Source organism: Hydra vulgaris, chromosome 07 (assembly GCF_038396675.1).
Source record: "Hydra vulgaris chromosome 07, alternate assembly HydraT2T_AEP".
NCBI classification, from domain to species: Eukaryota; Metazoa; Cnidaria; class Hydrozoa; order Anthoathecata; family Hydridae; genus Hydra; species Hydra vulgaris.
The window spans coordinates 11,675,169-11,693,841 of NC_088926.1; the positions used below are offsets into that span (position 1 = coordinate 11,675,169).

General features: G+C 28.1%; 2 protein-coding genes across 2 annotated transcripts in view; one reads left to right on the top strand and one right to left on the bottom strand.

Annotated features, from left to right (window-relative positions):
- The first annotated feature begins 6,655 nt into the window (after positions 1 to 6,655).
- Positions 6,656 to 6,988, top strand: LOC136082577 (uncharacterized). The gene has a single exon (XM_065801989.1). It carries the CDS (start codon positions 6,656 to 6,658, stop codon positions 6,986 to 6,988), a length of 333 nt encoding a protein of 110 aa, XP_065658061.1.
- A 1,547-nt stretch (positions 6,989 to 8,535) lies between these two features.
- Positions 8,536 to 18,673, bottom strand: part of LOC100206011 (tetratricopeptide repeat protein 4) — a 28,844-nt gene continuing 18,706 nt past the window's right edge. The window contains exons 9-10 of the mRNA XM_065801052.1: positions 16,829 to 16,911; positions 8,536 to 8,858 (exon numbers count right to left, since the gene is read on the bottom strand). Coding sequence (XP_065657124.1) covers positions 8,759 to 8,858; positions 16,829 to 16,911 — 183 coding nt within the window. The 3' untranslated portion in view covers positions 8,536 to 8,758. The remainder of the gene's footprint in view (positions 8,859 to 16,828; positions 16,912 to 18,673) is intronic.

Below are 18,673 nucleotides of genomic sequence, written 5' to 3' on the forward strand. Positions count from 1 at the left end.
TCAATTGCGCCAATCCTTATTTGTCAGTCGATTTATGTACATTTAAAAAGCAATATCTTAAATTAATTTTTAAAAAAATTAAATAAAAATGTATAAAATATATTCATAAAAACATTTAATTTAGTTTAAATTTAATTTAATTTTGACGACAATAAAAACCGGGTCGCGTAATTAGTATTAGTATTAGTATTAGTTTATGCTGTGACTGGTATTGCTACCAGTGAGTGTGATTTTATACACATTTTGACAGCTGAGTCTCGTGATGGTTTGACTCCCATCGATCAAGTGTTGCTTTAAATGAACTTACTGAAGTAGCTTTGACAGCAGTTTCTGGCTGTGCATTCCAGTAATTTGCAGCTCGGTTAAGTAAAATGTTTTCTCTATATTTATGTTTCGAAAACTTTTTTGAATATTTTAGGATATGGCCACGAGTACAATTTGATTTAAAGGAATGATGTTTTTGTAAATTCAATTTTATCGTAACCATTGAAAATTTTATACAGTTGTATTATATCACCTCGTTGTCTTCTTTTAACAAGTGAGGGCATTCTAAGACAAGCAAGTCGATCTTCATAGCATAATTTACTGATTTGAGGTATTAATTTACGACGCTGTACTTTTTCTAAAATGACAATATCTTGTTTTTGATAAGGAGCCCATACGGGTACAGCAAACTCAAGAAGTGGTCGGATAAAAGAAAGATATAGAGATTTTAGCAGTTCTGCATTAAATTGAACAAACGATTTCTTTATAATGCCCAACATGCGATTTGCTTTGCTTGCACTCAGTAATACCTGATTTTTCCATTTCAAGTTATCTGAAAAAATCACTCCTAGGTCTCTTTCAGAATCTGACGTATTGAGTTTACAACTTTTTATATAAAATGGATATTGCTTATTTTTAAAGCCATAGTGCATAACTAAACACTTTTCAATATTAAATTTTAGTAACCAGTCTTGTGTCCAAGCATATGCAGAGTTCAAATCGCATTGTAGTTTATTATGTAACTCATCAGAAGAAGTAATTGACATGATTTTGGTGCCATCAGTATACAATTTTGAAATATTTTTTAGAGGCTCAGGAAGATCATTTATATAGAGTATAAACAGTGGACCCAATACTCAGCTTTGTAGAACTCCACTGTACACCTCAGCCCAAGGTGAAACATAATCTCCCATAACAACTCTCTGCCTTCTATTAGATTAGAAAGCTCGAAACCAATTAAGTGCCAGGCCACTAATACCATATGCTTTAAGTTTTGAGATAAGCCTTTGATGTGGAACAGTATCAATTACTTTTGCAAAATCAAGTAAAATTACATCATCAGGAATTTCTTGATCAATATTTCTTGTAATATAATTTAGAGTTTCAATTAAATTGGTCGTGCATGACCTGTTTTTAACGAAATCGTGCTGTTCATTAGCTATAATATTATTTTCGTGAAGATTTTTTTCTAACTTGTTTTTTATTATTCTTTGAAGTATTTTAAAAGTAATACAAGGAAGTGATATAGGTCTATAATTTCCAGAATCAGTTTTGTCACTTTTTTATATAGTGCAGTTATATTTGCTGAATTAAATTGATTTGGTAGTTGACTTATTTCTATTGACTCCTTAAAAATAAGTGTGAAAGGAAGAGCAAAAGCAGTAGCATAGTTTTTCAAGATATATGGATGTAACTTGTCAACTCCATATGCTTTATTTTGATCAAAATTTTTTAGCCTTTCGAAAACATCATCATAATGAATATCTTCAGGAATTAAATTAAAGGTGCTATCATTTATTCTTGTTTTAAAAAATGAAATACAACTTTTACTTTCATTTACAAAAATGTTTTGAAAGTTTATATTTAGTAGATCAGCAATTTTTTTAGGATCTTGAGTTATTTCACCACTTGGTTGCCTCAGTGCTTTTATAGAGTATTTTACATATTGTTGAGAATTCGTATATCTATATAATAATTTTGGGTTCTTTTTACCTTTATCAACAATCATTAACTCATACTTTCGTCTTGCTATGGAACTTTCAACTGAAACTCTTTTTGATAACTGTTTATATTGGCTACAAAGATTTGAGTTTTTCCATTCACTTGAACAATTTAGGTATCTTAAATTCTGCTTTTTTCTAATGAGTGAAATTAGGTCTTTATTTAGCCACATATTCCTTGATGATGAATTTACAAATGAGGTATTTATAGGTACATATAAGTTACACGCTTCTTCAGTATAATAAATTAACTCGTCATACATTTCTTAAACACTTTTGGTATGAAATCTCCAATACTATTATAATCAGTTTTTCAATATACAAATTTTTTTCCTCTGTATTTTCAGTCTTTGTTTTATTTTTTAAAATAAAATCAAAATATAATATCAAATGACCTCTGGTTATGTTTCCTAAAACAAATTTTCTATCGATGGCACTTATTTATTTGCTGACTGAGTGGTGAATATTAAATCTAAAATGTTTACGGCAGATTTATTTGTTGTTTGAAACGTTGGTAAATTTACATGCTGATATAGGTAATTGTCATTTATTATTCGATAGAAATCATGCTCAATGCATGATGGTCTTTTAATAGAGTTTATAGATCCATTGGACCAACTTTTCTCAGGAAAATTAAAATCTTTAACTATAGTTAGATCTTTAAAACCTTTTAGGTCAGCATATTCTCTTGCAGTTTTAAATACATTTTCAATATCCATCATATCCATGAAGTCATAAGGTCTATAAATACATCCAAAGAGATATTTATCATGGCTAAACTGGACAACAGCCCAGACATGCTCTATTTGACTCATTGTAAATGCATTATTGTTAAGTTCATATGAAATTATTTTGGAATCAATATAAATACATACACCTCCACCTCAACGACAATCACATCTGTCTTTTTTATATAAACAATAACCATCCAAATTGCAGAGAGAAGTAGGTTTGAACCATGTTTCAGTAATGCTAATAATTGTAGGATTGTAAGTTGCAACTACTAGTTTAAACTTAGCAAATTTGTTGTCAAGAGATGTGGCATTTAGGTACATGCAATCTATTTTTTCAATATTATTAGATAACAGACGATTAGCCTTACTGCCTAAATTCGATTGGTTTCTTTTTAAATTTTTGGATTTGATTTCCACGAATACCGTACCAAAAGGGATCCGTCTCCTTAAGGGCATTATTAAGTTTATTTCGTTCTGTTCTGAGTATGAAATCCTGTTGACGTTCAGTATCTGTTTAATTTGGAGATAATTTTGTAGATATTTTTAAAACTTGGAAGCAATTTTAATTTTTTGGATGAAATTAGTATTTTGTTTCGTAGATTGGAATCAGCCAAGATAACCAACAACGGACCTGGCTAGTCGGAAATTTTACTTCTTAATCGTCTCACATTTTTAAAATTTATGTCTTGAACTCCAATTTCTGTAAATATTTCCAACACTTTTGATTTATTTTCAACTACTTTATTGTCTAAAGAAACTTTATCGGATTCTGACACTCCATAAATAATAATATTTTTAGCTCTCTTTTTACGTTCATTTAATTCATTTATAGTAGAATTTGCTATTATAAGTTGATCGTTTAGTTTCTTAACTTGTTTCCCTGATTTTTGAACTTGAATCCAATCATTTGTGCTTGATTGCTTGACTAAAGAGCTAGTTTGTGCAATGTCAAATTTCAATTGATTTATTAATTCTACATTAACTACTTTTTCTGACTCTAAAAGTTGCAAGCGCTCATATTTTTGTTTTTCGTTCTTCTCTATATTTTTTATTCTATCAGAAAGTGATAACAGAAACTGTGAAATTTTGCCACACCGCTCATGCAATATTTTGAAGGTTGCTGAATAGTTTTCTTGTCCAAAGGCTGAACATTATTTGATGTAGGAGAGCTATCACCCTTCACAGTGGATTACCTCCTTACTAACACAAATACTTAAAATAAATGTATGGAAAAAACTTGCCTTGACGTTTACTAAAGATTAGGATTATCGACAGAAAAAATTAAAAAATATGAAAGATACATTAAATGTTTAGATTAAATATTGTTCCAGATTTTGTTTTACCCTCATCATTTCAATCACAAAGTAGTTTTTCACCATTAAGTCCAAGTGCAGGTAGCTGTAGCAGCGATTTCACTTTAACTGAATCTTGAAAAAGATTAATCGATACCACACTATCCAATAAAAAGAAGGCACGGATCACTAATCAGAACGAAGAATTATTGTCACAATCATTAGTAGAATGTGACAAAAGTTGATGGAAGATGTTGAAGATGAAATTACCCTATTTTGTAGAAGCCTTATTCCAATAATGAAAGAACTCCCAATAAAAGATAATAGACGGGCTATGATAAAGATAAAAACACTTCTTTTCAATGTGAAATACGGTGAGCAAGAAGAAATTTAGAGCATATATGTATGTATATATATATATATATATATATATTATATATATATATATATATATATATATATATATATATATATATATATATATATATATATATATATATATATATATATATATATATATATATAATTGTTAATTTTACTTTGCTATTATATTTTCTTTGGTTTATTTTTATTTTCACTTTTAAAGAACATTGGAAATCTTAACTTTTTGTAGCATATTATCAAAATTTTTTATTTTCACCAGAAGTGCAGTTTTTTACCAACTATAAAAACTTTTTAATTTTTCTTTAAAATATTTCTATATAAAGTAATCTTTTTAGTAACATAGAAAAATAATATTTTCAAGTTCACGATTTTACGTTATTGTTGAAGTGAGATAATTTAATTAATATATCATTGAAAGTATTTTTATTTATATCATTGAAAGTAATTTTATTAACTTTGTCTTTGAAAAATATCAGATTAAAAAGTTTCATAATATTTTTCCTGAAATTTGTTATTGCCATGAAACTCATTGCTTACTATAATAAATTTTTTTTAACAATAAGTTCTTTAGTTTATTTACATCAATTTGTGAAGATGCTTTGAGTCTCATAATCTTTTTCACTTAATTAGGCTTTAATTTTTTTGATCTTTTTTATACAGAATTTTACAAGTATAAACTATACAAAATATTATACTTGAGTAAATTGTCATAATCTAATTTTTATCAAGAGTGTATTTTACTTTAATTTCAGAGGTAAATTTTAGTTTACTTTTTTAGTGAAACATGAATGGGCTAACATTTTAAACAAATTTATGAAATTTACTTATTTAATAAGTCAAATCGCCAACTCAGTCCTCCTTCTGGTGCAAGAAAGTATTCTTTAAAGTCATCTCTAACTTGTTTTGCATTTTTCGAGTAGTTGTTAGAGCTTAATTGTGACAGTGGTTGTAGTGCAACAGAACATGAATCTTTCCTCCAATTACCCTAATATCCAATAAATATTACCTTGTTAATTTATATAACTAAATGTAATTATATTTAGCTATAATCTACATTCACCCTAAGTTTTGGTAGATAATTAGTAAAGTATTGAAAATAATAAGCAGATAATTAGGTATTTAAAATATGTCTATTAAAACTAATAGTTATTTGTTCAAGCAATATGTTCTTTATAAATATAACTTTATTTTTATTTTAAACATATTGTTTAAGTGTACTTTGCTCATTAGGAATATTGTATTTAAGATTTCTTCTATTCAAGTGTTTAGATAATAACTCCGCATTATAGTTTTATATGGATAACAAAATCAATTGTTCATTTGTAAATGATTATGGAACTTGTTATACACAATCACATACCCAAGTAAGAGATCTGATCGAAGATATTGACAAGAATGATCATAAATTACTTGTAAAGCGAACAAACTTGAAAAAAGAACAGTTTACTAGTATATGCACACATCATCGTGATATGTTAATAGTGAGATATAAGAGTAATCAGAAAAGTTGCTGTAATCCATTTCTGACTCACAGAAAAAGTGTTTAGAGGTAAAAGTTTACATATTTACGTTTTAATGGGTAATACCATTCTTAATAAGTTGTTTATAAGTTTTTTGTAATAGGATTTGTTCATTGTTTTATAATAATAGTATAATTAATGTTATAGTATTTGAGTAATATAGTTTTCTCTGCATTTTCTTTTCAGCGTCTCTACGTGTAATTACAATGCATACTGTATTAGAACCAAACCGTAGGTTTAAATCTTATACCTGGAAAAAAGTTGCGTCCAACCTGTCGTAGTAAAGTTATGCAACATTTATGAAAAAGTATGAGTGAAAATAATGAAGATTTTAATATTGTTAATATTAATATTTAATATTGTCAAGCTGCCGGTTGTAGCACTCATAATAAAATTCGAGAAGTACATTTAGCTTAACATAGATAAAGAACCTGTACTAAAGTATGAAGAAAGGTCGGTGTCGAATTACAAATATGAGCCTAAACTATTACATAAGTACAAAAGTAGCAAACAACGCATAAACGAACACATCAGATCACTTGAGACATCCGATAGCATCACATCAACCTATTATGATTTGATATGATCCACATTAAATGAACATTTAAGTTAGTTTTTGTAACTCAGTTACCGGGTCCTATACAGGAGTTTCCTCGGCGCACTCAAAAAGTATGTAACATTGGTGAGAAAAACTTAACCTTTCATTAGATAAAAAATGTTGTTTGTTGAAAAAAAAATCAATGGTTGTAGATGGCTTACATCCCCGCGTCTTTAAAAATTGTTCAGAAGCATTTCTAATATCTATAACACTTATATTTAAGCAATCAATCGTAACTAGATCTGTACTTGTGCTTTGGAGACCATCAAAAATTACGCCAATTTTTAAGAAGGATTGCAAATTAAAGGCGTCAGATTACAGACCGGTATCACTCACTTCAGTTCCTTTCAAGATTATGGAGGGAATTTTATATGATCACGTAATAAAGCACTGTCTTGAAGATAATCTTTTAACACAAAATCGACATGGTTTTATCCCAAACAAAAGCTGTGTAACGAATTTGTTAGAGACATAATGATGGACGCCACTTACCGGGGTCATTTGTTAGACGTAGTTTGCACAGACTTTGCTAAAGCGTTTAAAAAGGTTCCGCATAATTGACTAATGCATAAGTTTGAAGATTATGGAGTTCGAGGAGAGCTTTACAATTGGATCGGCAACAGCGTGTACAAATCGGCAACAGCGTGTACAAATTAATGGTCTAATATAAATGGACTGAAGTTATAAGCGGCGTACCTCAAGGTTCAGATATGTGGTAAAACATCACATAATCAACAAACAAAACTATACAGGAAAGATGTATTATAACAAATTCTTTTCACTGAGAACCATAATTTTTACAATGGATCCACCTTAAAACTGCACTATAACTATTTTGTTGTTGAGTTTTACCTTTTGCAAAGTTCACCAGACCTAATTGCTCTTTTTTTTTGAGTTCAACTGTCTTATTTTGTGATCTTAGTGTTGATGGTTATCTTCCTTTAATTCATAAAGACTATGATACTATCATTTATTCTTGTCTTGATAAGAAGCCAACACTCTCTGATTGCTTGGAGGGGACATTTGAACTTAAAAAAGATCTCACTTCTGCTATAGCTTGAGGCTCTCAGTGGCTGGTAAACTTTAACTTAAAATCAATTTTTTTTTCATCTAACTGTTATTGCAATAATCTAGATCTTCAAATATTTATGAACGGTAATATACTCGATGAGTCATTTACCCTTCATCTTCTGGGATTAACTCTTACTTCCGATTTTTCTTGGAAACCATATATTAAGTAGATTGCAAAATTAGCATTTGCTAAGGTTGCATCTTTTTATTGTGCTCGCCATTTTCTTACTCAAGATTCTATTCTTTATCTATATAAATTTCAAATCCGTCATTGCAAGGAATACTGTTGCCATATCTGGAGTGGATCTCCGAATGATGCCCTTTCTCTTTCTAAAACGCTTTGTAAACACAGCTGCTCTTGCAACCAACCATCAACCATTGCCAAATTGTCGTAATGCTACTTCTCTTTCTCTTTCCTATAAATACTATAATGGGCACTGCTCTAAAGAGCTAGCGTCTTTTGTGCCATCTACTAAAATTCATTCTTGAGTTACTCGTCATTCAATTAAGTTTCATTCTTTTATTGTGACTGTTTTTGAGTGCTCCAAGAATTCTTATTCTTCTAGTTTTTTTCCTCGAACATTAGTCCCTTGGATCTCGCTTCCTTCATCTTGTTTTCCTGATTTCTATAATTTGCAATCTTATAAACTTCATCTTTCCTCTTCCAGTAACTTCCAACTCTAATAGTAGTTGCTTGCAGCCTTGTTGAAAGTGAAGATGTTGAAAAAAAAAATAAAAAAAATGTGTTCAATTTATTAATGATTAATTAATTATTTATTAATTAATAATAATATTAATTATTCATATCCTTATCTTCTTAGTAGAAAAAAAGTACACAAATGATTTTGATGTAATCCCTGTACAATTTTGTAAGTTAAACCATGAATTTTTAAATGCATCTTCTTCAATGCTATTCTATCTTATATTCTGAGAAAAATTACTAGACAAGAATGCAAGAATTTATTAATAGACATAAATAAAATTATTATTAATAATTGGCAAAAATATAATACAATACCAATTGTTTAAAAGCAAAAATTCTCGAATATTTATTTCCAAGTAAAATAGAATTTTGGGAATTTCTTTTGAGTAAATGACAAGCGTTGTTTCTCATAATCATTACTTTAGCTATAATTTTGGAAAAATCATTATTAAATATTTAATAATATTCGCTTTAAAAATCCTCTGTTGATTGGTTCTCTAATGTAACTTTATAAAATTCAGTAATTTTCGACATGACCATGAGTACAGGGGCAATACCAGCCATTGTGAATCTAAATATAAAACTTATACTTTTGTTTCATAATTTTTATAAAATATATATAAAATTCAAACCAATAAACATATTAATAACCAGGAATCATTGTTATAAAAAACTCTTTTAGGGTAAAAGACCACATTACCTCATAAGCATTTGTTTAAATAATTAACTTTATAAAATTTTAAAGAAATATTTATTATAGTATGCTAATAATTAAAAATAACAATTCAAAAATCACCCAAAGTTTACCCTAAAAAAAACCCCAAGTTTACCCGAACTTTGGGTAATTAAACTTTACCTTTTACTTTAAAATCTTAACCTAATCGTAAACCGGGGGTTACTTTGAATAGCGGGGTTACTTTGAATAGCGGGGTTACTTTGAATAGTGGGGTTACTTTGAATAGTGGGGTAACTTTAAATAGATGGGTAACTTTGAATAAAAATCTTTTTTTTTTCCAGTTGTAAATATGACAAGAATTATGAAACTGTTCAAACCTTAAACATCAAAGTATTAAAAATAGTTTATATTTTGATTATTTAAAGTCTTACTTTTATTGGTTGCTATTGTTCCTTAAAAAATGAATTAAACATTTCGGACATTTTTCTCAAAAATATTAGTCAAAATACCTTGTACACTGTCTCAGCTAGTGTAGCAGCTTGTTGTCTAAGTTACATAATGTTTGTTTATAAATGTATTAGGCATGTAAAATCTAAAAAGGTTTGTTAGCCTACTATCAGAGACGTATTTAAGGGGAGCCAGGAGGGCTTTGGCCCCCGGGCGCCAGCTTTCAGAATGCTAGAGTTTTAGAAAATCGTAAAATAGTCATTTTATATCATTTCACGAAAATTTTTATATTATTATTATCTCCAAATCATAGACCTACTTATAGACTAAATATCTCCAGTTTTATCCGGCAAAATTTGGTTAGCAGAAGAAAATATCACTCAAAAGGCGATCAAATTAAACCTGCAAATTATACATAACTAAGCGTCAATTATTCATCCAAGAACGTTGGTTTGATACTGAAAGTCACGTGTCAAAACAAACAATATATAGCATGTACCGATAGCGTAATGGGTAAGCTCAACACTCATGCGCCGGCGTTTCGAGGTCTACTCCTACGAGTAATTCAGATATAAATTATTTTTGATTTATAGTTTTTATTAAATATTTGATTCTTATTTTTTAATTAGTAAATAATATACCAGAAATAAATGTTGGGTTTTGCCTATTAATTTCATTTTACGCTTAATTAACTTTATTAACGGAAATACTTACTAGGTATAGAGACAGCTATTTAGTTTAAAAAATGAAATAATTCTTCAAAGATTTTCTTCGTGAAAAAAAAACAAAAACTTTCAAAATACTTTAAACTTTCAATAAACTTTGTACTAATATGCCCTAATCAGTTTGTTTTTTATTTTATTTTTTATACAATTTAAAGTGATAAGCAGAATAAATTACGCATTAATTATATTAAATTAGCAATTGGGCTTTGATCGCCTTTTGAGGGATACATTCTTTTGCTAACCATCTTGTATATACCGCTTGTGCACAATATAATTTGGAATTTTTTATTGTTTCAATATAATTTGTTTTTTTATTGTTTGTCTAAGTATTTTGCTCTTCAGTATATTGTCTGCTTAATGCCTTGTATTACAGTATACGATCTTGAAAAAGGTAAACATTTGTATTTCAATCATTGTTTTTAGTTTAGTATTATTAGTAGTATTTATTGTTATCATATATAATTTGTATTCTGCCTACTGAGCTTTTTATATAATTTTTAATATTATTCAATATTATGCTTATCGCATAATGGTATAAACTTATAATAAAACATACCTTTTAGGATTCTTAATTTAAAAAGCGATGATGGTTTATAGTACAAAGCTTAGCGGTGCAGAAAACCGAAAACGATCTCATGCAAAAAATGAAGATGAAGCGAAAATACTTTTAAAGACTGCTAAGTTAGAAACATATTTTGTCTTTACAGATAAACAGCCTAACACATCGCCAAGTAAGTTTATTTAGCTAGAAAACCATACGTTTTATTAATTTTGCAAATATATTATACATATAGGTACATATTGTTCTGTTATTTATTGCTTATACTTCATATTGTTATTTGTACTTCATATTGTTATTTGTACTTCATATTGTTATTTGTACTTCATATTGTTATTTGCAATACATATTGTTATGTTATTTATTATTTAATGTAAATAATTTATATCTAAAACGTAGATATGCGTAGTAATCGTTATTTATGCTTTAGGTTGAAAATGTAGTAAATAATACCAGCAATCAAAATGATCACAGCTTTATTGTTAATGAGAATAACCTATCAAATCCAGACGATCTAATATTAATATTATCAATTAAGAGCAGTACTGAAACCAGTAAAACTCTATTGTCTACAGAATTCGAAGAACTAAATGATACACCTTGTTTGTCCATGCATGAACATAACAAGCCCAAATGTTTATTGTAAAATCTTTATTTAAAATTTGATATAATTTATAAATAATATCTTTTGGTACATGCAAGTTATATTAAATTTATTATATTTTTCTCTATAGAAACCAAAATGATCACAGGTTCACTGTTAATAAAGATAATCTATCAAACCCAGAAAATCTAATATTATTAAATAACAGCAGTACAAAAACGAGTTAAACTCTATAGTCTACAGAATCGAATGAAATAAATGATACACCACGTTTGCCAATAGATGAACATAACAATCTTCCTAAACAGTGTATTGTTCCTGAGTAAGCTTTTTTTAATTTTTTAATTTTTTTCACGGTAGGTTACAAGTATAAATATGTACATAGGTAGACCATTTTTTTTAGTCGCTTGTTATGTTAAATTATGTTAGAAAATAAATTATTAATAAGTACACTGTACATTTTAAACGATACTTTTATCCTCTAGTTATATTATGCATTTATCTCTATTATCTAATGCTTGAATGTTTTTGTAGAATTTTTTTTATATTGTATTTTTTTTAGTATAGTGATTAATATAAATTAATATATGTTTGTATAGAAAATGTTTTTGTTTTTTAATAATCATCAAATATCAAATATTTTTAAAAAAGGGCGCTTAAAAAAATGTTTTTGTAGAATTTTTTTTATATTATTTGTTATAAACTGTGAATAATATTTTTGGTTTTTGTATATTAAATAAATATATTTTCTCTTTAGAAATGATCCTGCCAATTGCATAAAAAATCAAGAAACGATAGATTATTTATCAATCAATGGATTTAACCAAAATTTAGAGAAAAATAATTTCCAAAAGTCAAAAAGAATTTACACTCAAATAATTGGTGGGGTAAGACGTACTCGTTTTCGTTATTTGTCAAAAAGTATTTTTGTATCTACTCTTGTTAATGGTGAAAAAATTAACGGAACATTTTTGATTTACTCAGAAAGTAAAAGATCAATATTTTATGCACTCTGCTATTTATTTTGTGGCACTACATCGTTTGCCACAGTTGGTTTATCAGATTGGAAAAAAGGAGAAGAAAAAATCAAACGTCATGAAAATTCACAACACTAAAAATTGTGTAATAAATATGAAAGAAAGAAAAGAAGTATTAAATTGAGTTAATCAAAAGCTAAAGTATCAAGTAGAAACGAAAATAAATTATTGGAAAAAAATGTATCGACAAGAGTGGTAACTGTTGTGAAATCCCTTTTTTCTTGTGGAATGTCTTTTAGAGGTGATGATGACCGTTTTGGATCTGTTCATAATGGGAACTTCATGATGAGTATAGAGCTTATTGCTCAGTTTGATCCTTTTTTAGCGCAACACGTTGAAGAATGGAAATAAAGGAAAAGGTTCAACATTGTACCTGTCATTTAATATATATGAGCAGTTCATAAGTATAATGGCAGATGTTATTCAACAAATGGTAAAAGTAATAAAGGAAGCTAAATACTTTTCCATCAGTATTGATTCTACTCCTGACATTAGCCATGTAGATCAACTGTCATTCACTTTTCGGTATGTTCAAAAGAATGGCTGTCCGGTAGTAAGATTTTTAGGGTTTTTACCCAATTCTGGTCATAAATCTGAAGAATTAACAGATGCTGTATTTTTAGTTTTAGAATTGCATGGATTAGATATTAATAATTGTCGTGATCAAAGTTACGACAATGCGTCTAATATTTCTGGTAGATATACAGGATTTCAAGCTCGCATTAAAGAAGTTAATCCTTTAGCTACATTTGTACCATGCTCGGCATACTCTTTAAATCTTTTTGGTGAATGCGCTGTGGGCTGTTGTATTTATACTTCTGAATTTTTTATTCTGCTTCAAAATATTTATAAATTTTTCAGTGCCTCTACATATAGATGGAAAATACTTCAGAAGAATTTGATTAAAACAGAAAATGTATCACTTAAAAAACTATCAGATACTAGGTGGTCACCAAGATCTGATACAAGTATTAGTTTAAACAAAAATTGGATTGAAATAATGCACTGTCTTTTATTAAAGATGATAAAACAGAAAAATCTATTTCAAAATCAGAAGCTAACGAGCTATATTTAAAACTAGACAGTCTTAAAACAGCTATAATGGCCGCATTATGGGGCGATATACTAGAAAGATTCAACAAAACTAGTAAACAATTGCAGTCAGTTGAGATTGATTTAGAAACAGATGTAAGTTTATACGAATCTTTAATTCGATATGTATTAGATTTAAGAAGTATGTTTGGTATCTATGAAGAGAGAGCAACTAATTAATCGGAACACAAAACATATAAAAAAATACGCAAAAGAAAAAGCAAACTAACTGCAGATGAAAAAAGAGAAGGAGAAACAAATTTTGAAATTCGAGGCTCTTTAAGAATTAATACATATTATGCTATTATTGATAAACTTCATTTAGAACTAGAAAGAAGAAAATTGTGCTATGATGAAGCTAATAAAAAATTTATTTTTTTATTTCAACTAATAAAACTATAGCCATCAGAAGTTTACAAAAAAACAGAAATACTTCAAAATATATATAAAAATGAACTTTCGTCTTCATTTGCTAACGAGTGTATACAATTCAGAAGTTATTTAACGAGTTTAACTGAAAACGTAAGACCTAAAACTATAATAAATATCTATAAAATGATCAGAACTGAAAAACTTCAAGAGCTGTTTCCTTACGTAGATATAGCATTAAGAATATATCTATGCTGCCCAACATCCAATTGTTCAGCCGAGAGATCATTTTCAGCATTAAAGAGGGTTAAATCTTATTTGAGGTCGCGAATGGCAGGTGATCGTCTTAATAGGTTAGCAATTCTATATATAGAATGAGCACTTATCATAGATATGAACTTTAATGACATGAAAAATATATTTGCAAAACAAAACTCACATAGAAAATTATAATTTTCTATAGTGATTAATATAAATTAATATATGTTTGTATAGAAAATGTTTTTGTTTTTTAATAATCATCAAATATCAGTTATTTTTAAAAAAGGGCGCTTAAAAAAACAGTGCCCCAGGGTGCCAAAAATTCAAATACATCTCTGCCTACTATAGTTATGTTCTATTGCTATAGCATTACATACTTTATTGTATATATTTCTTCGCACATGGGGTAACTTTAATAACGTTCAAAAAAACCCCACTACATAAATTGTCAGAAATATGAAACAACTTAAAGATTTCTTTTGTCATACATGTTTTATATAAAATATTGCTATGAATAAAAATTAATATGTCATGTGTATAAAAAGTAAGTCACACACACATATTTTTTTAGCTGTAATTTTTTAAAGCTGCGTGTATATGTGTGTATATGTGTGTATATATATATATATATGTATATATATATATATATATATATATATATATATATATATATATATATATATATATATATATATATATATATATTAGTTTATGTGTGTCTGTGTGTATATACTATTTTTGCAGATCACAAATAAATTTTAAACCTTATATAAAAAAAAATTTCATATAATGCGTGTGTACATTTAATATTGTGTTGAACTAAATTTGTTGAAAGTACTGTTATTCATCTTTATTTTTGTTTAGCATTTCATAGCAGTACTATCCCACGTTTATACAAAAAAAAATTGATGCAAGGCAGTATATAAATTTAATGAGTCCCAGTTTTCAACTTAATAGTAACAAGAGTGCTTTACCATACAAAAAATTAGTAGATGTTCACAGGGTGCAAGTTGACACTTTTTATAATAAGGTTTAAAAACGTACTCCAAAAGCACAAGGAAAATCCATAATTTTTACAAATATGCAAAAATTAGCAATTGTACAACATGTTATGTTACGTCAACCACTTTTAGTGCCTCTGCTCAAATCGTATCTGGTTATGTTTATAAAGCTGACCATTTATGGACAACAAGAACCAAAAGTGGACCACCTAATGTACAATACAACCAAATTCAGGACGGTTTAATACTAATGGCATTTTTGACTATTTTGTTATTGTTTTTTGTCAAATTGCAAGAAGTTCCTATTAGTTATAATGTAAGCAATCTTTTCAGTGATTTACTAAAGAAAATAGTACTTTGTTGCGAAGAAAACAGTATCTTGTTCTATAACTGGTAACTCTACCTCTTGATGTTACATTTTATAGATCTCTTAAAACATATTAAAGGAAAATACTTGATCAATCAAAAACCTCTTGTTCAAAAAAAGCATAGACAATTACAAAAAATATATCTCTTTCTTTACTTATAAACATTATATTCGTCAGATCAAAAGGTAATCAGCAACTTAGTAGCTTAGAGGTTTTGAAAAAAGGTCTTGCTTATACAGAATACGTATTCAAAGTTACCCCATTTGTGGGGTAACTTTGAATGACCAATTAATTTTGAGGGCTATATATTGAAAACATGATATATTGAGAACCTATTAATGCATAAGAAATTTTTAAATTAGATTTAGAAAAATTTAACTATGCATTAATAGGTTTTTTATATCATACATGTAAAATTACTTCGTAACCAATGCAAATCAAATATTTAAAATTTACATGATTGAATGATTCATATTGAAATAGATCATGATGCTGTAAAGCTGAGTATTACAGAAAAATGATGCTCAATTCATTTTTTATTTTAGGGGATTTTTTTATCCCAATTACTGGTTTTAGTTTCAACAGCGCCATTTAAAGGATGGTTTTATACAAATACTTATACTGCCCTACTTACAAAATAGACAGTAACTGCAAAATTTCCATTCTGAGATATTCTTAAAAAACAAAAAACGTATTTAGCCAACCAGTCAGCTTAGTACATGTCAGAAACTTTTAATATCATCAACTGACTTCAAAAAAGAGGTTTTAATAATTTTTTATTTAATTATCATAATTAAGCATATACAGTCGTTTTGTTATGAACTAAAATTATTAATTAATTTGTTAGCATGTTTTAGGTAAGAAAGAAAACAAATACAGTCTTTTTGCTTTGTACCATAAGAGAATATATGTTAATGAAGTAAACTCCGGTCCTAAGTCTTTTTTCATTTTTTTTCACTTACTGTCTTTAATTTTGTAATTAGGGCAGTATAGTAAAATTTTAAAAGATAATTATAACTTATTTGTTCTATATAAAATTCTAATGTGTATTTTCAAAGTCGTTTTGCATTGTATTGTAGACTAAGAGGTATATGAACTAAAATAATGGGAGGTAAAAAAATCTTTTTTAAATTATGTGAGATAAACTACTTACTAACAATTTTTCTTAAGAATCTGGAAAAAATTTTCATAGTATTTTTATTTTCTATTATGATCTTTTGATTATTTCTTGTTACAATTTTAAAAAAATGTAACAAGAAATAAAAAAGTCTTCCAACTTCCCCTAATTTTATTTTGAAATATCAAAAAGTTAAATTCTTAATATTTGAAAATAAAGCTATTCTTAATTAAAACTAATGTTGTTATGATAATTCTGAAAAATTCTGAAAAAAATTATGCAAACCTTTTATCTGATACTAGAGTTCGTAACTGCATTGTTGGATTAACCTTGATAAGTGTATTTCTGTTAATATCTTCAAAAAATATCTGAACAAAAAAAGTTATAAATTGATAATTAAGAACTCACGTGATAAAAACATTTGAAATATATTCACTACACAAAAGCATTTGAAAACGACCCATTACATAAAAGATGCAAAAAAATAAGTACTGAGAACTTTCTTAAAGTTTATTTTTATCTAAAATATTTGTCAAAACAGAACTTTTGTTAATATATATTAAAAAAATAAAAAGTTAGTTAAATTTTGATTCCTTTGGCTTTTTTATCTCCCAAAAGAAATAAACAAAAGAGAGGGAGCCACTAAAGTCAGAAACTTACTCTTTCTTTTTTCTTCCTGCAGTCATTACAACCCTCTTTCAACCTTATAATTCAGAAACATAAACCTTGAATAACAAAGCTGTAGTGCAGAGAAATAAGTTGAGGCTAATAATACCTATATTACTTATGTATTATAACTTTTCTTAATAAAAATAATACAAATGCTACAAACTGGTTATAGACCAGTCATCAACCCTCTTTCAACCTTATAATTCAGAAACATAAACCTTGAATAACAAAGCTGTTGTGCAGAAAAATAAGTTGAGGCTAATAATACCTATATTACTTATGTATTATAACTTTTCTTAATAAAAATAATACAAATGCTACAAACTGGTTATAGACCAGTCATCAACCCTCTTTCAACCTTATAATTCAGAAACATAAACCTTGAATAACAAAGCTGTTGTGCAGAGAAATAAGTTGAGGCTAATAATACCTATATTACTTATGTATTATAACTTTTCTTAATAAAAATAATACAAATGCTACAAACTGGTTATAGACCAGTCATCAACCCTCTTTCAACCTTATAATTCAGAAACATAAACCTTGAATAACAAAGCTGTTGTGCAGAGAAATAAGTTGAGGCTAATAATACCTATATTACTTATGTATTATAACTTTTCTTAATAAAAATAATACAAATGCTACAAACTGGTTATAGACCAGTCATCATCATTGCAATAAGCATGTAACAATGGGTGTAGACAGGAAAAAAAAAGATATAGGCAGGTGGTAATGATGAAAAGAAGTGTTTTTTTTTAATGTCTTTGCTTCCAACAAGGCTGCAAGGAACCACTAATTAGAGTTGGAAGTTACTGGAAGAGAAAAGATGAAAACTGTAAAGCAAGATAACGATTGACAGACGACTTAAAAGATAGCAAATTATATGAACAAGGAAAGTAAGATGAAGGAAGCAAACTCCGAAGAACTGATGTTCAAAGAAAAAAACTAGAGGAATAAGAGTTTTTGATTCGGGTAATCAAAAACTCTTATTCCTCTAAGAATTAAATAAGAGTAAATGATTCGGGTTGTCTGGAAAGCGAGTTGGAAAGTAGATTATTTGAGTTAGGGATTGAGAAAGGCAAAAGTTGTGGGCCTTAATGCCTGCAGAATTACTGACACTAGAGACAAGCCATTCAGTGTGATGAGCATTGAAGTCACTGACAAAAACAATATAGGCTGATGGATAAAGAGAGAGGGCTTGGTCAATATGATCAGAAATAACATCAAAAAGAGTGCAGTCTTGAGATGAAGAAGAGCGATATAGAACAAAGAGAAAGTCAATAGAGTGAAGTGGTGCTAAACGAAAGCACATGAAAGAATAGTCTGTGGATTCAAACCTAGTTTCACGACAAATGGGTGAATTCTTACGAATGTAAATGCCCAGGCCAAGCATGTGACTATTAGAGTTTTTATGAATTAAAGGAGGATAACCATCAACACTAAAATCGCAAGATGAGACAG